At 29.1% G+C, this 25,519-nt stretch overlaps 1 protein-coding gene across 2 annotated transcripts in view; it reads right to left on the bottom strand.

The window, feature by feature from the left end:
* LOC107446479 (homeobox protein unc-42-like) overlaps nucleotides 1–25,519 on the bottom strand; it is an 83,119-nt gene that overhangs the window by 24,373 nt on the left and 33,227 nt on the right. For both annotated transcript variants that reach the window (XM_071185179.2, XM_043054190.3), the window contains exons 2-3: nucleotides 13,414–13,494; nucleotides 10,088–10,365 (exon numbers count right to left, since the gene is read on the bottom strand). In XM_071185179.2, coding sequence (XP_071041280.1) covers nucleotides 10,088–10,365; nucleotides 13,414–13,494 — 359 coding nt within the window. The remainder of the gene's footprint in view (nucleotides 1–10,087; nucleotides 10,366–13,413; nucleotides 13,495–25,519) is intronic.

Raw genomic sequence — 25,519 nt, 5'->3', positions numbered from 1 at the left:
AAATTATTATTGTGTTTTATAATCTCTATCTTTCCAGTGTCTCTTAATAAGAGGCATTAAGGCCTATTCATAAAAGTCAGCACCAGCAGAGTTGCCCCTTAAATGGAAATTATTTCTGATTAAAGAGTGTCCCTCACTGAAGGTACTACTGCACTTGTGATAACTCTGATACAATCATTTTGGTGAACAAAGCAACGATTATATTAGAACAAAATTATTATGGAATCACAATTATGTTTATGATGTATTTTGATTCTCACGAATTATTTAACTATCTCACCCTTTTAAATATATTAAAAAAAATATTAAGAAAAATATCAAAGTGCCAATTTAATAGAGAAGTTTATAAATTGACGAATATGACTAATGTACAGTAACGTATTTCTTTGTTTATTGTAAAACTTTCTTACAATCATTCTGCTGTAAAAAGCATCGAGTTCTACACATGAGTCATTTTATCCACGCTATACATTTTTATATAAAATTTGCTCTTTGTGCACAATTTTAATAAAATTTAAAAAAAATAAATAATTATTGAGAGAAAAAATTTCATTAATTCGTGGAAGACAAAATATACCACAATTAGGATTGTATTTTTCAAACAAAATTATTAAATTAAAAAAAATTCAAAATAAAAAGTAATATTTTTAAAAACCACATTTTAGTAGTGGAGAATAATAATTAAGAAAAAAATTGAAAAACGAAAAACGTGGGGGGCATGAAATACATAACAGTAATGTTATATTAGTGTGTGTATGTGTGCTCTTGAGAATATGTGTATGCATATCAGTAATTGTAATTGTATCTGAATGTGGAATATGCTTTTGTATATGCATATGTATGTGGATGTATATGTGGCTGTGCATTTAAGAAAATGTGTATATGTATGTGTATATGTACTGTTGTGTATTTCATGCGCCCCACGTTTTTCGTTTTTCAATTTTTTTCTTAATTATTATTCTCCACTACTAAAACGTGGTTTTTAAAAATATTACTTTTTATTTTGAATTTTTTTATTTTAAACTATGATTTTTTTAATTTTTATTTTATATTTTTAAAAAATTATTATTTTTTAATTATTATTCTTCACTACAAAGAACGTGGTTTTTAAAAATATATATTTTTATTTAGATTATTTTTCTTAGTCAAGAGTAGTCAAGACTACTACAAGACCACTACTAAAGTAATAGAACTTTTATTTTAAATTAGGGACACAAAAATCTTTATAGAAAAACAATACCTTTACGACTTTCATTAGTTTTATGCTGATGACAACCAAAACAATCTGGAAATCAATGAGGAAAAACTGGATCCTACCACGTGATTTTTCAGCCAATAAAAATACTCCGACAACAAAAATCTTTTCACCTGACCCGTAATAATTTGAAATAATGGAATCGACAACAAAAGACAATCTCGAAAATAATTTTTTTTTTTAAATTTTAATTTTATTTTACTTTGCATGTCTTTTTTCTCTTCATTTTCATGCATTGTCATCCATTTCTGAACTGTGTGCTAAATTTGAAGTTTGTAGCTAGTCGGGAAGTTAGTTTAAAATCGATTACAAAATTCCACCCGGACAGACATACACGAAGGCAAGTTTATATAAACGTGGTAAAAAAATATGTCTAAGTAAAATTAGTTATTAAAAACATTGTATTGAAAAATGTGTGCATTTCATTTATTTGGTATTATGATACTTATTCAAGATAAATAACGATATTTGAATGAAAAAAGACGTGACGTACGTGCTTAAGTTTTGACATGAATTTACAGGTGGCTGATAGAATAAAGACAAAATACTTAGATATCAGTTAGATATGCACTCAGTGTTTTTCTCTTTTATTGAAAAACTAACTTATTGAAAAGAAATTTTTTCTTATAAGGTGATCGCTTTTTTTAATGGTTTGACAGAGTTAAAATTTAACAAAGGAGTTTTTCAATATGTTTTCAGCAGTGGTGTTGCATATATTCTTGCTATTGATAGTTTTTACTTTCTGACTCTTGTGATTTATTTTACTTCTACGAAAAATTTGTTATTACAAAGTGAGTCCTTTTTTTTTTGTATTTGCCTCATTTACAAATTTTGCTTCCCCTTAGCCCCATGTCTTAGAGATGCATGGCAATACAACAAACATCTTAGAAAGATTTTATGATTCAGATTTGGAAGAGCTAGATATTTGATAACTAGAGCCTGATGAACCCGGTGTTTTATTTATGCGGAAAACATAGTTGAAAAATCTTCGAGCCTGCTATGCCATTCTATGTCCGTGGAATATGGTTTTTAAAAGTAATACAGGTATATTGGGAAAAAAATGAAATGGAAATGAAATCAGGCACAAATAAAAAAAAGAAAAAAGGAAAGCCCATTGACAATTATGAAACCGAATAAAAAAAAGTCAAATTTAACGAGCCAACAGAATTGAGAAAGCAGGAAACAAAATTACCAAAAATGTCATGAACGCACAAACTGCGCTCCACTTGAGGTAGTTTAAAAAAAAAATTCCGAAAGAATATGTAGAATATCTTGTTGTTTATTTGTTGTTTTTAGATGCTTGTTATGGAAGTGAATTTATCTAATTTCAAGTTATTTTTTAATTCGGCATTAAAACGGTTAAAACATAAACTTTTTTACACTATAAGAGATGTTCTTTTGTTTATGTTTTTATGTTATGTTCTTTTGTCATAGTTTATGTTTTAGAGCAACCCTGCTCTAAAACATAAACTTTGTTACATCTAAAAAAATATTGCAGAAAAAGCGAAGCAATTTCGCACCTCTTTCGATAGTTAGTTACAGTAAACACGGATTTGCTCACTTTTCCAATCTAAAGACATTTCAGATTATTTACTTTTCTACACTGTAAAAAATTTCAGAAACTAATTTTGACACGACAAAAATGTTTCCGAAAATCTCAAGGAACTTAATTTAATATCATATATTATGTTTCCGATCAACCGTGAAACATTTCTTTTATTTTAAGAAATAGGAAACTGAATGGTATTAACGCAAATTTAGTTTCGAAGTGCAGAGCTAAAGTGTCAACTATTGAATTCTAATTTACTAGAATATAAAACATAATAACTCTTAACTAATTTGAGAAACTACTTTGATAGATAACGATTTATATTGTGGATTGATAGCTACCACAAGAGGCTTACGAAATATTAAAATAACGCTTCATATATATACATAAATATATTTCCATAACTGTAAAATATGATTCAAAATTTTTCTGAAGTACTGCGGAATGTTTCAGAATATCATAGAAAGAGGTTTTCGAAAATATTCAGAAACGTGCTTGTAAACTACAAAGACCATAGCTGCCCCACATATTCAGAAACATTCCGGGATTTTTTTTTATTTAATGGATCAAGATTTGTGTATCAACATTTGATGCTTGGTATGATATAATTAAGTTCGGTATGATTTTAAAAAATATATATTTTCCAAAACTGTAAGATATGATTGAAAATAATTTCTGAAGAACTGCGAAATGTTTCAGAATATTATAGAAAGAGGTTTTCGGAAATATTCAGAAACGTGTTTGTAAACTACATGCACCATAGCTGACCTACATATTCAGAAACATTCTAAGATTTAAAAAAAAAATTTTTTTTACAGTGGAGCAATATTTGTGTATTATTATTTGATGCTTGGTATGATATAATTAAGTTCGGTATGATTTTAAATAAATAAATTTTCCAAAACTGTAAGCTATGACTGAAAATATTTCTAAAGAAATGCGAAATGTTTCTGAATATTACAGAAAGTGGTTTTCGAAAATATTCAGAAACGTGCTTGTAAACTACAAAGACCATAGCTGCCCCACATATTCAGAAACATTCCGGGATTTTTTTTTATTTAATGGATCAAGATTTGTGTATCAACATTTGATGCTTGGTATGATATAATTAAGTTCGGTATGATTTTAAAAAATATATATTTTCCAAAACTGTAAGATATGATTGAAAATAATTTCTGAAGAACTGCGAAATGTTTCAGAATATTATAGAAAGAGGTTTTCGGAAATATTCAGAAACGTGTTTGTAAACTACATGCACCATAGCTGACCTACATATTCAGAAACATTCTAAGATTTAAAAAAAAAATTTTTTTTACAGTGGAGCAATATTTGTGTATTATTATTTGATGCTTGGTATGATATAATTAAGTTCGGTATGATTTTAAATAAATAAATTTTCCAAAACTGTAAGCTATGACTGAAAATATTTCTAAAGAAATGCGAAATGTTTCTGAATATTACAGAAAGTGGTTTTCGAAAATATTCAGAAGCGTGTATGTAACCTACATGCACCATAGCTGCCCCACATATTCAGAAACATTCCGGGATTTTTTTTTTATTTAATGGATCAAGATTTGTGTATCAACATTTGATGCTTGGTATGATATAATTAAGTTCGGTATGATTTTAAAAAATATATATTTTCCAAAACTGTAAGATATGATTGAAAATAATTTCTGAAGAACTGCGAAATGTTTCAGAATATTATAGAAAGAGGTTTTCGGAAATATTCAGAAACGTGTTTGTAAACTACATGCACCATAGCTGACCTACATATTCAGAAATATTCTAAGATTTAAAAAAAAAAAATTTTTTTTACAGTGGAGCAATATTTGTGTATTATTATTTGATGCTTGGTATGATATAATTAAGTTCGGTATGATTTTAAATAAATAAATTTTCCAAAACTGTAAGCTATGACTGAAAATATTTCTAAAGAACTGCGAAATGTTTCAGAATATTATAGAAAGAGGTTTTCAAAAATATTCAGAAACGTGTTTGTAAACTACATGCACCATAGCTGCCCTACATAATCAGAAACGTTCCGGGATTTTTTTATAATTTTTTCTTATGATTTTTTTTTTTTTTACAGTGGAGCAAGATTTGATTTGTGTATTTACGTTTGATACTTGGTATGGTAAGTTTTATTTTAATCGATTTTGACTACAGCGACTTATTAAAATACACAGACAGATCGAATCTTACAATTAATTTAAAGATATAAGAAAGAAAAACTTCCGCCTATCTTAATTGTTGTTTGAAAGTCCTGTAAATCATGTTATAATTTTTTTAGTGCTAGAAAAATTAAGAAAAATCCTTAGTGTAATTTGCTATTTTACTACTACTCCTGCTAACTTTCGCGCTTTCCTAGAATAAGGATTTTCCCCGAAAGGTAATGGAACAGCGATAGAATTACATTTGTACGAAGAAATATATTTTTATTTATTTCTGAACAGGTAAAAATACTATCATGTGATTTTCAAGCCTTGATAAGTATGTTTAATTTTCCTACATATAGAAATAGTCGAAATCATTTTAAATAAAATTTATAACTCCGAGATTTAATTAGAAATAGCATGCTTAGCACTTTAGATATAAAAATAGAATTTTAGTTCAAAACCGTAAAGACTTTAATGCCATTTAAACAACATTTAAAATATTATTGAGATTCAGAAATAATAGTAAAATATCAATTAAAGTGGACAATAATTTTTAAAAACAATTACTTAAAAAAGTTGAATTAGACGCAGAAATATTGCTAAATGACAATGCATTTCATGAAATAGTTAAATTTCGAAAATTATATTAGTTTTACTTAGTTATTATTATTCAGTTATTATTATTTAGTTATTATAATGTTATTATTTAGTTATTATAATGTTATTATTTAGTTATTATAATGTTATTATTTAGTTATTACTTAAATTATTGCAAGTAAACAAAAATTTTTTTGATAAAATATCAAATTAATTTTCCTGTTAAATAGATCTTTGGCATAATTGTGAGGAAAAATAAAACGTAACCTAATGTAGTTAAATACTGCTATCACAGCAACAAAGACCTCTCAACGCATACTGTCTATTCATTTTCTAATTTTAATTAATTAAAGGAAAGTTGCCTAAATCGTACCTTTCCTAAATCGTACAATGATTTTTATCCCCTAGCGCATAAATTAGAACTCGTGGATATATTTATCAGGCAGTAGAATCATGTGGCTGTGTACTCGTGTTAAATTTTTATTTAAATGTATTGGTTTTACAAGTTTTCAATGTAATTTTTGGACATTCTTTGTAAGGATATAGCAGACCTATCGTGTATGCAAACTATTAAATGTATCAGATCAATGTCAAACAATTTATTTATTTATGTTATACTTGTTTCTTTGGTAGCTAACTATTTTATGAAGCGACTTAAAAAAATAAAGTGACGTTATGAAGTGACGTATTAAAAAGTGGCGCCTAAATTGTACTACCTAAACTGTAATACCTCTAAAAGTGCTTAAATTTTACTACATCTAGTTGAAATCCTAAATCGTACCTGTACGATTTAAGAGCCTATTCCAAAGTCCACATCTGCCGTATAAGTTTAATTTCTTTGAGTAATATAATTTAATTTATATATAATTAAAATAAATATGCCATATAATTTTAATTTATTCCAACAGTTTTGCTACCTATCAAAAAGTCCTACTGTTTGTACACGATTGAAATTTTTGAAATAAAAAAGCACTTTTGATTACTCATTTAAAAAAATACAAGTTTGCCTATCTGTTCCAGTATAATGCAAGTTCTACTTTTTTGGATGGTCATTTGACACATTTAACACTAGGTTTACGGGACACGTCATTTTGACGGATTTCGACTTTTGTAAGGAAAATTATAAAACCAGTTTGAATTTTTATTTTATCTCCTGTAATGACTTTTAACCATTGATCGAAGTAAATATATATTAAATGCTATTTACCTCAAAAGCGTTGAAATATGTGGTATACCTATTTCTACGGATATGCGTCAATTTGACGCGATCATAATTTAGACAAAAGTTTAAGTAAACAAGCAATTATCACACCAATAATAAATAGGAATGTACCGACAATACTTCGATTCGTTATCTCAAATAAAACAAGTGATAAACTGTTGCCGATAAGCAATAATAGAAAGAACAAACGCAGAATGTCAATTGATGTCAGAGTGTCAGATTTTGAAGGTTTCAGTTGCTTAGTTCGAGTATTGAAACATAAATAGAATATTTCATAAATATATATCTCATATCTTCATTTTTTTCTTATAGTATACATATACATTGGTTTCTAAGTGCAGAGATGCCAACTGCTCCGGACACGCGAAAATAATTAAAAACATGGTAAATAACAACAAAGTAAATTTTTAAATATTAAGCGGTGAATTATATAGGCCTACGAATTATTTAGAAATAGTGGTGGATAAAAATCTACTAAATGGAATTTATTAAATTAAGAATCACAATTCTTTCATACGTCAAATTGACGTGTGTCCGTAGAGATAGGTATATAAGAAACGTCCGTAAACCTAGTGTTGAAAAATATAGACGCTTTGGAGTTGGTCAGGAATGCTGAATAAATTATGATATAGCTACCAGAATACACGGCGCATCTATTTCAACCGCTGGACAAACAATTTTTCAAGCCCTTTAAACTGTATTTCTTTCAAGCACAGCAGTCGAAAAGTGGTTGCGAAGTTAATTTGTGCTGGTTAATATACGGTACCAAGATTCGAATCTAGTGACCGATGCTTAGAATTAGGAAAGAACAAATGAAAATTCTGCTCAAGGATTTAAGTGTTTTGGTGTGTGGGTCATTGATCCACCAGTTTTTAATGAAACTGAATTTTTGCCAGCTGAAATTAGCGTCATGGAGACGAATTAATCGAATCCAAGTGATGAAACCCTTTGTGAAGTAAGTAAGCAAACGTTTTTTAGGGATTTAACAGACTAATTTGCTTTAATGCCTTCATCTGCACTGAAGCTTTCAATAGAATCAATTTCTACGATTCCAAAACCTAAGAGGAGAAAAGTTTCTTCTAAATCATAAAGAGTGTTGTTTTAACAAACAGCTGGGCTGTAACTAACAGGACTGGAATCAATTGGAACTATCGATTCAAATTAAACTCGTCAAAGATAAAGTTAAAGAGTTGGAGATGATTATAGAGAAGTTAAATCAAAAACTCTCAATACAGTTCAAAAAATTAAAAATAGCAAACTGAAATTAAAGAAAACAATTGTAAGTTAGGTGTATTAAACCAGTGATCTACTTCTTTACAGGATGACGTGATCACTGAAGTTAATCCTGCCGAATGGCTTACTTTGTGTGTGAGGTTTGTTTAGTTAAAGATATGGTGCAATGTTTGCTGTGTAGAACTTGGGTTCTTAAAAAATGATTGGCAAAAAGTTGAAAAAAAGGAAGAATTTTGTGTGCTGTACCTAAAATATAACTAACCATATGCCATTCAAATATTGAACCTAATATTTGTTTTATAAGTAATGAATGTTTTTATAATTATGTTTTTGTTTACAAATAAAATTCATACTTGAGCTTTCTAGTAACAAACTGTAATGTTTTTTGGTAATTTTTTTAAGAACATTAATAATACCATTGTAAATATAATACCATTTACTGAACTCTTAACAGTTCAGAATATGTGGAATTGTATTTTAGATTATAATACTATGCACTTGTTTTGGTTTGTGTATTATTGCCTATTTATTTGTTGAATCATTTTTGCTCAAATAATCTAGGTCGGTACGATTTAGGAAGCTGGTGGTACGAATTACGCAAATGATCTCCTAAATCGTACCATTTGCAGAATTTGTAAATATAATTAACTTTCAGTACTTTCTGCACATATATTATTATCAAAAAATGATGTAAGTAGCTGAATAACTTTCGATTATTAAAATATTTCAAATGTAATTTTGTCAGTGATTTGTGACAGTTAAAAATCAAAATGTGAAAAGTGGCTGATTTAAGCAACTCTCTTCTATGTCAATTTATCATTGTCTAAATAATAGGAAAATTGAGTTCAAAATATTAACAACGTAATTGAAATAACAATAACAAATCTGGCTTCATGAAAAAAGCTTCCAACAAGTAAGGAGTAAGAAAGCAGAGCAGTGGGGTAACCAGCTCCATTAACTTTCTTGTTCGCAAATTCTACTGTGGACATTTCGAAGCTTTTGTCATAGTTCTTTAACTCGAGGGAGATGTGTGAAAGATAATACATACAGCCTGCATCAATCATTTCAAATAATACATGCATCAGTACAAATAATTGTGGGGATAAACATTAGCCCCTAGTTTCAGTGTGGCTTATAAAAAGAGGTGGTAAAGTGATAGCCGAGCACCGCTGGAACGACACGAAGATTAACCTTTGGTGATTTATAGGAAAAGTCCATGTATTAGGCTGTTCATACAGCATATTAGTTTGTTTGGTATTTTATTTGGCCATAACAACCCTAGCAGCAAAATAACTTGGGTCCTCATTTGACCAATATTCATGATTCTTGGCTCAGTAAGGGTTCAAAGGGCCTTTATTTTTCCGATATTGGCCCTATATAGAATTTTCCTATTCACCCGATATTCTACAGCCACTTTTCAATCGATATAGCTCTTCTAAATTTGTCAGATTCGCCCGATATTTTATATTCAATATTTGGCTAATGTAGGTTCTATATTAGCCAATGTAGATCCTATATAGGTCATTCTATGACCAATATTCAAAAATGTATACATCCTAATATTGGTCCTTCGGTGTATGTTCTTATAGGACCCATATCGAGACATTTTGAACCCAACTGAGGTCAAGGTAAAATTGGAGCTAGGGAATATTCTTCTCGAGCCACCTAATTCAAAAAATTAAGCGCAGAACGAGACAAGTGTTAAAAAGGAACCTTGGTGTTTAAACAGTTAATATGAATAGCAATGGACAACGTTGATGGTCTGAGTCTCTGAACTATTTCATTCTTGATACAAATAATTGCCTCAACTTTTGTGGATTTTCAAAGTCAGGAAAGAGGATCAACCGTGCCTGTTACCCAAAGAGCTCTGCTTGTTTGTGTATGTGCGCAGATAACAAGCACGTTTTAAAACCAATTTCGGTTTAGATTTGGAACTAAGTTGAGGTAAATATTTGCATTTTGTTTATAAGCTTGGCATACATTTGCTACGTCACAAAATGAATAATATCACTCGTTGTCCATTGAATTCTCTTTATACTCCACATTTCATAATTTAAAAGAATGTGACTTGCCTGTATGCGCGCTTCGTTTAACTTCGTAATCCTTGCAAGCTCTTCTCGACAGTAGATGTCTGGATAGTGTGACTTGGCAAAAGCGGCTTCTAGCTCTTGAAGTTGCTCTTGTGTGAAGGTGGTCCTGTGCCGACGTCGGGCTGGCGTCGGGGGACAAGTGCTTGCTGTCGCTCCGGGCGTTGTGGTAGGGGGCGTGAGACTGCTCGCAGACGTTACTAACGTTGGACTTGTCTCAACTTTTAGTTTCTTAAAGGCACCTTCTGTTGCTGCTGTCAGTACTGAAAGACCAAAGGGATTTATAACATTAACAGTGAAACAGTATTTATTTCTGGAAAAAAATTATTATTTTGAATAGTTTGGTTTGTTTCTACAACTTCAGCTGTTGTTCGTGCAAAACTAGTGAAATTTCTTTAAAATAACCTTTAAACTGTTTTAAATTTCAAGTGATTTATCTAAAATACGTAGGAAATGTCTGTTTAACACTCTGAAAAGCATTTGTTTCCTTGCAGTAGCTGCAACACATGAATAAACAAAATAATAAGTCATAAAATTAAGTATGCAGGGGTCAGACAAAAATATGGAAATAACTCTATACTTAATTCATGTAAACAAGCTTTCTTTTTATTGTAAATGTATTAGAAGATTTTCCATGGCAAAACTATTGAATGGCAAAAATATAGAAGTGCTTCCATATTTTTGCCCAACCTTTCAATATATTTGACCCATAAAATACCCAGTCATGATTTATCAATACAGATAGGCAGAACCCAGAAATATCAGGACCCAGAAATATCAACATACATGCAAAATTTCTATTTTGTTCATTATTGTAGACGTTACTTTAAACTGTCCCAATAAAATTGTGAAACCTAAAATAAATTAGAAAAGAAGTTAGAAAAAAAAGGAAATTAGAAAAGAAGAAACTTAAAGAAAGGAAAAAAATTGCCCGGGATAGCCTAGTTGGCAGGGCACTGGACTCCCGTTCGTTAAACAGTGAGTTCGAATCCAGCCGGCCGAAGACTCCCCGTGTAGTAAATGGTGACTATTGCACGTTACATCTGTTGTGTCACTAAGTCCACCATGTTTCCATAGCAAATTATACCTCTGGGGTACTGAATTGGAGATTGATCGCTCTCTGGTTCAGGTGAAAATTACGATCTGCAGATCAATGAATGGGAGTGTGAATGGGTTTGCGATATAAACGGGTATGACGTATAAGTGTAACAGAAGACGAATGCTTGGCCATAGATGGCGCTACTGGAAAACAAAAACACGTCCCTTGCCTTATTGGCCTATGATAACAACAAGGATATAATTAATACATATAGTGAGGAAATATTAGTATATTATTACGAAAATCGGATCCAAACTATGTAAAAGAATAAGATTTCTATGACTAATATCAATGACAGTGCTGTTGCTTTGAAACATTGAACAAAAAGGTGAAGGTGATTGAATGCATAGCTACCGACCTGGAAGCTAATTTACAATCCAGCGATTTTTAACGACTTGCTCTCGCTTTTGGAGATTTTAATCTTGGCTGTATTAAATGCCAATTATTACACAAGCTTTAATTACTTTTAAAAATTTTTAACTAAGAGAACGAAAAAGTTTTTTTTAAATTTTTTTTTATATAAATTTTTAATTTTTATTTTTATTTTAGAGAAATGCGAGTCCTTAAGCGCCATTGTATTGGAAAATCGCAATCCTAGAACATTGAAAGCTTTAGCCAAAAAGTAATTTAAGTTAAATTTAATTTATTTAGTTTTGAACGCACTTAAAAACTTTTTTGCGTAATTGATGGGTGTAAATAGATGTTTTTTGATTTTAGAAGTGGAAAAAATCATTAAATTAAATTTATTGAGTCAATAATAAAATGTTGAATCATAAAATTTACTACCACTCAAAATATTTTTATAAGATTGTTCCAATAAGTAAAAACAAGTTGGATATCACGGCATTAGTAAAAATTGTAGGTTGAAATAATTTAATCTATTGATTAATTTCATTATATAAAATGTCCGTTGGGAACAATGTTTATCAGCCAATTCTTTCGAAAACAATTTTCCTGCTGATTGGGAACAATGTTTACCTTCCATATCAGTGTTAAATGCATGTTAAAAAATTTTGCGTAAATAGATGTATGTGGGATAATTAATTTAAAGAAATGCGTATATTTTTCTACTAAAAACAATTTAAGCACTTTTAATAGAATTTCTTAATTAAATTTAATTTTTTTAAAGTACCCGTGTAACTCGAAACCTCAAATTTTTCGCCTTTCCAGTGAGATTCGAGATAAACAGGTTCTCTCTCTCTGTGTATATATACATATATATAGTCTATTCGCTTTATAGATTATGTTTTATGTTTTATTCTGTTTTTTTCTTTTTCTTTTATTTTATTTTCTTTTTTTACGTGTTATTTTTACTTATTGTGTTCTATTTTATTTGCTGTAATATTTGTAAAAAAATTTTTGAGTGCTCCTCACACTATTGTATTGCTATATTTTGCTTTGGCTATATTGATACAATATCAGAAAGCACTCTTTTTGCGGATATAATCGTGTGGACTGACGAAAAGATTATATCTTTTATTTTCCGGATTGAATTTTTTTATCTTATCCTCCGCCCCCCCCCCAGTTGTTTGCTATTTTTTTTATTTATTATTATTTTTCCTCCCCCCCCCCTGTTTTTTCATATGTCTGTAATTTTCCTTTGTTTTATCTTCATTTTAATATAAATAAATAAATAAATAAATATATATATATATATATATATATATATATATATATATATATATATATATATATATATATATATATATATATATATATATATATATATATATATATATATATATATATATATATATAGTGTGTGTGTTACCGTGAATGACAGAAAAGAAATCAAGAGAATGCTGACTTTCACCGGTGAATGTCAACAATCACATAGTCGTCTTGGTGATTGTTCGAAATATTTGCTACATCCGATTTTATATAAATTTATTCCTTGATATAATTATATTTAATCGATATTTTGATATCTTCTGAGGATACATCAGGAGAAGCATTAGTGTTCGGAGTACCGGTTAAATGCATACTAGGCAGTGGCACTTGACCTTAAAGAAACATTGATGTAGGGCATACCGGGCAATGCAAATTTACTTGACCTAGTATATATTTGGAACATTTACCAAAGTGACTTATTGATTGTCAACATTCACCGTTGGACGACAACAAAATTTCGATCATTCACAGTAGTGTATATATATATGGAATAGATAGATAAATTTTTTTTGATTTTCTTTCTAAAAAAATGAAATCTTACCTCCGTTTTGGACATGCCTGAGTGTGGACGATGTGACGGAAGGAGGCATTGTGTAAAAAACCATTCGTCTACCCTGAACTGCTGCAAAAAAGTAAACATTAAATTATTTAACAAATTAAAAAAAATTTTCAAGCAAACAACATGGCAAATTAAGTAATTTGAATAAATATAATTTTTTTAATTTATATGAAATAAACGCCATATGAATAAAAGATACTTTTGAAATGTTGGGAAAAATACCAAAAATTGTAAAGTCTTTAGTTTTTAATTGCCTAACATAATAAAATTTAAAATGGCGTTCGACTAAATCGTTACGCACTGAATTTTGTGTCACGTTCAAAAATTAATTCTTGATTACTTGGTAGAAAAATAGTATGAATGAAACAATTTTTAAAGTAATTACTGGCTGTTTTAATATTATTAAGAATTAAATGTTTCAAACTATTAATTTATATTTTATGTATAGCTTTTAAATTCTTTTTCTTTTTATCTACAATAAAACTTAATTTTATCACATATTTATTAGATTTTTTAAAATTATTTTGCATTGCTTAGACTAGCAGAGAAAAACCTAACCTAATTTGTCTAACCTAATATCTTACCTAATTTGGGAGTAAGGATTTCAAATCTGAAATTAGAATTGTTCGGAGAAGTTACAGATTATTTTCAAAATGGTATTTTTAGTTTATTTTATTTTTTTGTCAGAATGTGCGGTGTACAAAATAAAAAACAGACTAAACTTAATAGATTTTGATTTAATGATCGGATCTTCATGTTCTAAGACTCTTTCTTAATGATTTGAGGGGATGACATCAAAAATGCTAATTAATTAGGGCAGATGATATTTTAAATTAGGAAATTAGACACAAAACGTGACTAAATTGAGTTTTTTAAATACGACTACTCAGGAACTATTGAACTGCTTTCACTCAAATTTTGTATTATGCCATGTAAATTTGTATTCCTCAAAATGGTGTAAAAAATGTATACCTTACAATTAAAAGTTTTTTGACCAATATTAAATAAAATAATAAAAAATAATAAATGTTTATTAAAAGTTATTTTTTTATATGGAATTATCTTTGAATAAACGAATTTTATAATTACGTGCGAAAATATTTCAGTTCGCTAAACTAACATTAAGGGGTCCAAACTTAGTACAACTCCTTCTTACCAAACTATTGGGACCATATTTCTCAGATTGCCGTTACCCTCTCCGTTTTGGGGTTCAGAAATTCAAATCCGTTGAAGAAAAGGTACGTTGATTCAGAGAAAGTACGTTTTTGTGTCTGATTTCGTAACTTAAAATATCATCTGCATTAATTAATTAGCATATTTAAGTTCATCCACTCTTGAAGATCCGATCATTAGATCAAAAGCTATTCGAGGTGGACTGTTTTTTATTTTGAACACTGTACATAGGTTGATAAAAATAATGAAAATACATCTATACCGACTAAACATGAATTTTTTTTTTAGCAACGAATGCTTCTGAACATTTTGCATGGCAAAATTGTTAACATAATTTGAAAAATCATGCTTGAAGCTTTCAGAAATGGTGTTCTTTTATTCAATAACAGGCAATTAATAACTTCATTTCAGTTTTTTTCCAGCAATTTTTAAATCAATTTACAGGTTGGCATTATTTATTTAAGAATGCTTTCTTGAATTCAGGGAATTCGTAGAAAAAAAAAGGGATTTAGCTTTTAACTTCCTTCGCTAATTTCGGCTGATTTAAATTTTGTAAGAGTAAAAAGGACGCTACTTCTAAAAGATTCAAACACAATCTTTCAATCTGTACCAACAGTTTTTCTATGCAAACTCTCCCAAAACATTTGTCGTTGAAGGAAAAATTGTTTACATAGAGTTAATGTAAAAGTGTTTCCATATTTTTGTTTGACCCCTGTTCAAATTCATATGCATATATATATATATACTTGTCTGCTCCTTTGAAAATAACACTAAAGGTTAAAATCACATGACCTTCACGTACCACAACATAAACTGAAATGTATTATCACGTTCCTCCAACCACTCCCAACGTAGCAGAGAAGTGGAAGCACTTAGAACTCCTACCAGTGAATTTTAGAAAATCAGGTTTGGAATATATTATCGAATTGCATTAAATCAGTAGCTTGTAGAGAGAAACCGATTGCAGATTTAAAATAAGCGACGTGATCCACTCAAAAATCTCATGCTACCGATAAAAATTTTTTCTCCATCTAATCTATTTAAATTAAAGTTCAAACGAGAAAATCTCATGCAACCGAGAAATTTCTCTCTCCATCTAATCTATTTAAATTAAAGTTCAAACGAGAAAATCTCATCGACTTTGGGTACTTAAAAAAACTAAAGGTGAAAATCTTTATTTGCAATTTAATTTAAAAAACAGTAATTAGTAAATTATGTTTTCAATTGAATGTTTTTAACTAGGCGTCTGCCCTACGGCATCTGCCTATTCATTGAAAATTGAATGCCGATTGGTAACGAGAAATTGGGGAAAATATAGATAATTGAAATATAATATATAACATAATCTATAAATAATACTGTAATATATATATATATATATATATATATATATATATATATATATTATGTATGTAAGGGAAAATATAGATAAATGAAAAATTGTAAACAATCAAAGAATCTGAGTTTTAAATAAAAAATTGAGTTAAATTCGTCAACCCCTCGATTGGGTTTCATTGGTGCACAGAAGGAAGACTCGTTAAAGCATATTAAAGTGTGTTCATAGTAATAGTCGTTCTCTGGAACTGGGCAAAAGGGCCACTAAGCGACCCCTATCCCATCCTTCATGAATTAGTTTTAACCCTGTGAGATCAGCTGTCCATGTGATTGCTGGATAAGTAGTTCGAGCACTTTGCTCGAGGAAATTAAAATAATTGGAAATAATAAGAAGCAGCTTTGCGCAAAAGCTTTAGTTTGCTGACTGTAGATGAGAAAATAATATAGGTGAAAATAAAGAAGCGACTAGCTCAAAATGTTAGTTTCTTTATTTGCAGATGAGAATAAAAGTATAAGATCCATCGTTATAATATATATAATATAAAAATTCTTTTACAAAAGTGGTAGAGGAAATAAAAAACCGATGAAGTTGGAAACTATATAAATGCCACAGAAAGAAGTATCATTTTATTCGAAAATCAAAATTTTATTAAATAATTTGGAAGAATTCATTCTAAGACTACTGATGCTTAATATATATTTTTAATACGATTTAGCACATTGTACGAACAAAAAAATGAGTCACATATGCATTAAAACATGTCCCAAACATGTATTAAAAACAACTCTCTACACAGCATTAAAGTATAGTATGATTTCTCTTATTATTCTGCTGCCAAGGCAACAAGAACAAGTTTCTTGTTGACGAAATTTAATATGCCACATAATGCAAAGAATTAGTTTTTGTTTCCTTTGATGGTAACGTGACCTTGATTAATTGAATTGAGATGTCGCGTTAAATTTTAGCAGTAAGCAAAACTGTGAACATGCGTCACAATCAAGTTCATTCTTGACTTTATTTGAGCCGTAACATTCAAATTTTTATCGATTTAATTTGCAATTAAAACACAACTTTTTTAAGTCTACTTGTCGTTTGTTCATCGCCAAACGCACTTATACCGTTCTTTCACTCTAAAAACACTCTGAGTCCGTTACTAGGAATTTCCATATACTGAAATCTTCGAAATTAAAACTTGGAAAAATAAATAGTCAAATAAGACAAAGAAATTTCTCCTATAAATCATACTTTTTTAATAAGGTTATTTATACACTTCATACACTCAATTTTTCAAATATCAGTAATGTTTTAAATAGATAAAATATGGTAACATTTCTACTTTTTTCTAAAAAATATTATCCAGAGGTTGTTTATTAGTATGCCATTAATTTTTGCTATTAATTTCTTCATGTAGTTAAAATATTATACCACATTATAAAAGAATTAATTTGCAATGAAAAGTAAAATTATTAATTTTGACTAAATTGTAGCAGAATAAAGTGTGTTTTTAAATGTTCTTCTTTCAAATTTGTTTACACGAAACTTATTGTAAATAATTCTACATTTATATTTAAAAGAAATTCTCAAAAATAAGATAAGCGCCTTTAGAAAATGAAGATAATTGAAAATGCAATTAGTTTAATTAGATTTTCAATTATACGCAAACAATAACTTTTTATAACTCGATTATTTAAAAACGCTACAATCTAATGAATGAAAAACAGTGTCTACGAATTTTGCGTGGAATCTTGTTTAAAAGGTTAAATAAGCAATTTCCTAATTAATTTTGAAGGATATAAAAACAAATTTCGTTCTAAATTTTTTGTTCTAACAAACTTTTATCATAAAGTATCAGATAAGTTTTTAAAAAAAGCTAACAATTTAAATTATTCTTACGAATAAGATAACTATTCCTAATAGGAAAGCTCTCCGTAACTAAATGACAATTATAACTAACGTAAAATGCAAATGAATTTTCCATTTAAATCATAATGTAAATTGTCCCAGGATAAGTATTCTGCATACTGCGATAAAATATATTAAGCCGAACATTCAATAAAATCGTAATTTTTTCGGGAAAAAAAATCAACTTAGAAGAATCTTTCAGAGTAAGGTATATTGCAATAATATAAAAGTGTGATTGATAGTACGATCCGAAAAAAATTTCTGAATAACTTTTGATTTAATGATCTGATCTGCACTCTCTAGTACTCAATCTTGATGGTTCGAGGAGGTGACCTCAAATATGCTAATTAATTAGAGCAGACCATATGCCAAGCTACAATATCAGATACAAAAACCTACTTTCTCTAAATAAATATACCTTTTTTCGATAGATTCAGATTTCCGACCACCAAAACAAAGAGGGTAGCCGGAAGCTCGGAAATTTGTTGTCAATAGTTTGGTCAGAAGGTTAGCTCTTCGCTCTCCCGTGCCACAGGTCCTGGGTTCGATCCTCGGGCCGGGCAAGGTTGACTCAGCCTTTCATCCCGTCAGTGGGTCGATAAATGAGAATCAAGCATGCTCAGGAACTAAGCATTGGGGATTTCGCGTTCAGCTAAACACCTAACCGGAACATCTGCTCCTGCACTCCAGAGCCCAAGGTCAAGAAAACTGAGATGAGTATAGTAGGCCTTAGCCCTCTATGGGCTGTAGCGCCACTGAGTTTAGTTTAGTTTGGTCAGGAAAGTGGTCCAAATTTTGGACCCCATAATGTTAATTTTACATTTTGCGTAGTTCGTCATATCTCAAGAATATTTTAAGCGAATTGAAACATTTTTGCCCACAATTTCCTGATTCAGTGAAAAAATAACTTTTAGTGAATATTTATTGTTATTATTTTCTTTTCTTTAAAGACAGTCGAAAACATTTTGAATACTAAGGTATAAAATTTTTCAAATAATTTTAAAGAACGCAATTTTAAACGGCAAAATGCGAAACTTGAGAGAAATCGGTCAAATAGTTCCTGAGAAATCGAACTTTAAAAATACGACTCTTGCTCAATATACCAAAAGTAAAGTAACCTAAATTTGTTTAATTTTGTTGGCCAGGGAAATTTTCACAGCGTGATTATCAGGTCTTAGATACTTGTTTAAATGGCTTATGCGCGCGACAAAATCATTGTAAATCAAATTTCTTATATAAAAAAAAAATGATAAAGGATAATTTTTCTCTTATTTCACATTTTTGAGAAAATCTCCAATTTGACAACAATATAAAATAGAATATAGATATTATATATTAGCACAAATAGAACGAATAAAAAAATATAAAAACTTTGTTTTTATCCTTTAAACATTTTTTAATAAATGTTTAAACATTTTTTTAACACGTTTTGGACAATTTGAAATACATACAAAAAAAATCGAATCCTTTGAATTGTTTAGAAAAAGTGGTGAGTAAAAATCCTATATATCGAATTTACTAAACCAAGAAGCATGCACGAAAAGACTACAGCTCGAAAATATTTATTCGCTGTCCAGAGCAAGTTGGTATCTCTTGGGTTACACAATCGAAATAATTATTTCCATTGTGTTGGAAAATAGTTTTCCTAATGATAGCAAAAGTATTGTTTTACTATTTTAATACATTAGAAATTATATCAGCAATATAAACACCTGTCAACTACCACGCTTTTTGCAAAATATTTTGTATAGTGGTAGACACTTTAGAACCAAAGCTTTCAGAATTTTTGGTAATTTTGCTAATATTATAAGAGCCTCGCCACGAAGGAAATGGAGAAAAGTAGCGTTACATACGAATTTTTAAATCATTTGTATGTAGAGGTGTGGAAAATAAGTTTGAATGAATAAAAAATAATGCATTAAGACGTAAACTTAGGTGCCACTAGAATAAATATTTACAAAGAAAGTTGGCAGCCCTGAATATATAAAAAGTACGATCGACGAATGATCATGCTCTTAAGTTCTCAGGAAGGTATTAGAAAAATTCAGCATCACCCCTAGAAAACACGTTTCTCTAAAAACATAAATGTTGGAAGGCAAGTTAAAATGTTCGAAAAAAGAATTATGAAAATTAAATCTTTGTGAATCTATGATAAGAATCAGGAACAAATTTTTTGTTGAATTTATTCAATTACTTGATCTTAACTAATTCGGGTGTGGGGTTTTTAAATCAGAAATTAGTTTTGTCGGAAAACCACAACTTTATTTTATTAAAAAAAAATGCCATTTCTGTTTAATTTGTTAGTGCCCAGCGTCAAATTTACAGGACAGTTTTCTTTTTCAAAAACATATATTGTGGTAGGACAGTTGTTTCAATTTTGTCTTTTATCTAGGAGAATTAAAAGTTTCCCTTCCACCATAATTTATTAGTGATTTAAGTTTCTATCACTAGATGTGTAACTATAAAGTGCAGGTACATTTCGAATTGAAATGGTAACAAATAGTTGATATTAGCCATTTAGTTGAATAACATATTATATAATTTTTTTCTAAAGTCACTTTTTGCACCACTTCAATGTAAAAAGTCGGGATAAAACGGGTTAATGTGCAAGTTTCAATACGTTTTATGTAAAAGGGGATCACGTAAATGCTGAGACAAACTTCTAGAGGAATAAGGGCACGTTATCAGGATTTAAAATTGAATAGGTACCCATGCCCTGAAAAGTCGCTTATAAACATCAATATTTATCATATTTTAATGTAAATATTTGATTAATTTATGTATCCCAGTAGTTACAATTTTTTTAAAATTCCACTTATTAAACAAACAAACAAGCAAATAAAATCATTCGACAGATTTTTTTTCCTTGCAAAGAGGGAGACAGTTAGTAACTAAGTATTAAAAACTTAGCTCTGTTAACCCTTACTATTCTTCGCACAATTACTTAGCATTTTATTCTAAACAATAAAAATCGCTGATAGTGACTTAATTTTATATTAGGTCCACTGGAAAGTTCTGTTACTTAACAATCTATTGTTTTTTTCTTAAAATTAAGTCCAAAAGTGTAATACGATTTTTTCTGCCACAATTTATAGTGAATTTTTGAGAGAGGAATTACAGAAATATTCTATTTTTCTACACTAGATCCTCTGTCCCCTTCATTCAAAGTAATTATGAAAAGGACAAAAATGCACGTGAAAAGTCATAGTTGTGCAATAAAAACAACTGGCATTAAAAAAATAGAATATAAAGGATAAAGGAATATGTAAAAAAGTTATGACTGTAAGACAAAAATCATTGAACAAAAACGTAGTCTAAGAAACAGGACCAAAAAATACGTAAAAATGAGATTTAAGTAAAATAAAAACTACAAATACAGAAAAATAATCGAATGAAAAGGACAAAAATATTCACAAATTGTCATATTTGTAAAATTAAAACTACAAGCATAGAAAATATCAATTGAAAAGAACAAGTAAAAAAGTTATGACTGTAAAACAAAAATCATTGCCCAAAAACACAGTCTAAGGAACAGGACAAAAAAGTACGTAAAAATGTGATTTATGTAAAATAAAAACTACAGATAAAAAAAGGATCAAATGGAAAGGATAAAAATGCCGGCGAAAAGTCATATTAGTAAATTAAAAACCACAAGCTATTACAAATTCGAATGAAAAGGGCAAAAGAACACGTAAAAAAGTTATGACTGTAAAACAAGAATCATTGCACAAAAACACTGTCTAAGGAACAGGACAAAAGAATAAGTAAAATTGTCATATATTTAAAATAAAAATTACAATAATAAAGAAAACTATTGAAGGGAAAGGACAAGAGAACACGTAAAGAAGTTATAGCTGTAAGGCAATATTTATTGCACAACACAAATTTTTTGAAAAGAACGCGTAAAAAAAAGTCATATTTACAATAACAAATATGAAAATCTTAGACACAAAAAAAAAAAAAAAAAAAAAACAAATCTTTGTCAGAGAAAAATGGTCGATAAAAGGGATAAAAGAGCAGTAAAAAAATCTAGGCGTAACTTAAAAATCGTAAGCTCAAGAATATAGTTCACGTACAGGACAAAAAAACATGTAAAAAAGAACAGGTAAAAAAGTAAATGAAAATCTCAGACTGATAAAAAAGGTCGAATGCAAAGGACTAAGAGCAAACAAAAAATTTTTCTTTACATTTATTTTCTAATTCCCACAAAAAGTTACTTTTAAAAAAAGCACTGTGACTTGACCTTAGATATAAATATGATTACTTACATTATAAATACATAACTGTTGTCAGAAGTGATTTGCGCCTACAAAAAAAATGCTTCTGCCCCTAACAGTTTATTGAAAATAAGAGACAATTGAAATATTTATTATGTTGAACTAATTGAAATGCCTTTCACAAACTCTTACCATTGCCCCCACCATTTATTACTCGAAAATGTAGTCTAAAGCATGATACAGTAACCACGTTTCTGAACAAATCTTAATAACTTCTTTAATTTTACAATTAATGTTACAGATTTTTTAATATTTATACTCGTAGGAATTAATCAATAAAAATCTTGCGATGCGAGTCAATCAGAAATAATACTTTTAGCTAAAATTTATGATACTATCTTAGGTTATTTATCATTATAAATAAACTTTTTTCTTATTTATATTTTGTACATATATATTGGTCACGTGCAGAACATCTTTTCCCTATACTAACTTGCTATTAAAATATAGCAATTTCAAATTGGGATGTACATTATAATGCATTTATCAACCCCAGGAAAAAATGCAAAAGTAAAAAAAAAGTAGTGAATGTCTCACAAATTAATAGGGTATCCATGGATTAATAGTATAGGTCTGTCTATATTAATCCCTTTATATTAAAAATTAAATGGATACTGCTCCCGACCCTACTGCGTCAAAATTTTTTTCAACGAGCTCGCCCTGTTATAACCGTAACTCAAAAACTATTAGATGAACAATATGAAATGTTTAATGAAAGAATATTCTGGCATCAAGGTTGCTGATGTTGTCATTCATTTTTGGTTATTTCATGTCGAAGTTGAGGTTTATAGTGGATTTAGTTAAGCCAAAACTATTACCAGAAGAATTATAGTAGTTTTGCAATCGCGCACTTATGTCTAAAAATGAATAAATCGTTTCACTTTGCATCAATTTCGAATTTGTTTAGTATACATTAGTTTAGTATAGTATTAGTTTAGTACATATTAGTTTAGTAAAATAATAAATATTAATAAATAATCAACAAATAATAAATAAATATAGATAAATCATCAACAAATAAAAAATAAATAATAATAAATAATCAACAAATAATAAATAAATAAATATTAATAAATAATCAACAAATAATAAATATAATGTTGTTACTAAATAAATGAAATAAAATAATATGATAACAATAAATACACTAGTAATACTTAGGAGAAAAAATAATTGATATGTTATCTGGAATGTTATATCTTTTTTTTTCTTCTGATGTATAAAAGGAAGAATAATTACCAAATAAAGGCACTAGTAAACTTCGCCGCTGAGTTTAGTTTAGTTTAGTAAACTTCGTAATCATGATGTTGCAGGAAAGCTAATTTAAATTTTTTGCCATTATTATTTTGAAAAGTGGCAAATTTAAAGTGTTTATTATTAGTTTTTTGTATATTAAATATTTAAAACAGCATTTAGCTTTAGAGGGTATAAATCGGATTAAGTTGAAAGATGCTCACGAGAAAGTTTTCTAGGGGTAAACAAAGAAATTTCATTTAAGGTCTCCATTATATGCGCAACACCATGGCTGAAAGCCTTTATATAGCAAGACGGAAAAGAGCAAAAACTGGTATGAAAAACATTTCATTCTAGCATTTTTTTCAAGAAAAATAAAATATCTGTAACTATCAAGATTTCTTTTATAATTTAAGCATATATATAAAAACGCTTCTTTTCCAAGATAAGGTGTAGATATTGTTGAATAATTTAAAAAAGAATAAGAAAACTCCTCCCTAAAACTAGCTATAACTGAAATGGTTTTACTACCAGCCTTTCTTCTTTTCCGTCTCGCTTTCACCCCTGCGCAACACTTATCTATAAAATTTTTGGCAGCGGGTCACAGGACAGACTCTTACTTTTTTTCTATACATAATAATTTGAGATTTTTTATGTATCTATAATTTCGATTTTAGTTTTGACAACAATTTGAAAAATAAATATTAACGGTGGTGGTTATAGAACAGTCTGTAGATGAAAGACAATGCAGGCAATCGGCTATTTTTGGTATATGCATTAATTACACTTGGATGTTTAAAAGGGGAAACATTCAATAAAGAAAAAAATGAGCTTTTTTCACCCTTATTGGTACTATTATAAGAAAGTGTGAAGTATTTTCCAATTATTCATGTCATGTTTCATTCATCCTACATCAGTTGTTTTTCTTTCACTTAATGTTTATAATTCCTGTGAATTTTATACGACAAAAATGAAGAGATTTGAGGGAAGTAATCTGGTATAAATTCTTTGCTCAATATCTGACATTGTTTAAATCTGAGGAATGGATGATACGGATTAATGATCTGTGGTATAACCTAAGGCTGCCAACTCGCTTTTTGAAAAATATTTTAAAGAGTGGTAGAAAATTAAAAACGAAAGCTTTCAGAATTTTTGATAATTTTTGCCAATAATTTAAAAGCCTCTTCACGAGAGTACAGAACAAAGGAACGTAAATGAGCAGAAAGTTGGCAGGCTAGTGCAATATCACGAGAAGATATTTGATGTGAAAACTCCTCCCAAAAATCCTCAAGAATTAAATCAGCTCCTGATCGAATAGACTGTTATTTCATCTATGTAAAGCTGATCCATGGTGTTATTGAAATACCTTTTATGCAGAAATAAACACAATACAAATAAATGCAAAAGTTTTCCCTTTAAGCTTGCTGTATTAAAAGAAATCGCCTGTTTTCTCTGCTTATTGCCTCAATGAAGTGATACAATTTATCACCCATTAGGAAATGATTAATAATGATTGTAAATACGCAGCAGGGGAGAGAGTGGCTAGTGAAAACAAAGTGTAAACTAATGGGATTATTTATAACTGTTATGTATCACTCAAAATTTTCCCGTAAATTTTGGTAAAAAAAGCCGAAATGCTCTTTTCATATATAGTTACACGACAAAACACTTGATTGTCAACTAGCAAATTAAATAACTTGGATTTATGATCTAAAAGTAAATTCTTAATTTGTACTTCCAGGGATTCAACTGCTCCGCTTTCTAGAATAGTTTTAATAAAGTGGTAGCAAATTATGTAGTAAAATTCGGTGAAGAAGGATAGTTACGCCTACTTTTTAAATAGAGCAACCAGTAGATTGATGCTTTAACGTTGCATTTTATATGATTCTTATAATTTTTTATATTTAGTGGTGAAACAATTACTTAAAATGAAAAATACTAAACTAAAAGTAACTTAAATATCGCTATCACTAGAAAATACTATTTTACAAAGCGGAGCAAGTTGGCATCTCCATACCTGCCAACTCTTCCGGATTTTCCGGAAGATTTTATTTTCATATTTAAAGTGGTAGCAATACTCAGGTTATTCCAATTAACTTTTTGAATTATAATGACAATTATAAATGAGTTTGACCACCACTACATATAAATAATTACAATAAATATA

The sequence above is a fragment of the Parasteatoda tepidariorum genome, chromosome 5 (assembly GCF_982258835.1).
Source record: "Parasteatoda tepidariorum strain Cologne lab strain chromosome 5, Ptep-v5.0, whole genome shotgun sequence".
NCBI classification, from domain to species: domain Eukaryota; kingdom Metazoa; phylum Arthropoda; class Arachnida; order Araneae; family Theridiidae; genus Parasteatoda; species Parasteatoda tepidariorum.
The sequence above is the reverse complement of the archived record's forward strand: the minus strand, read 5'-3'. Positions and strand labels throughout refer to the sequence as shown.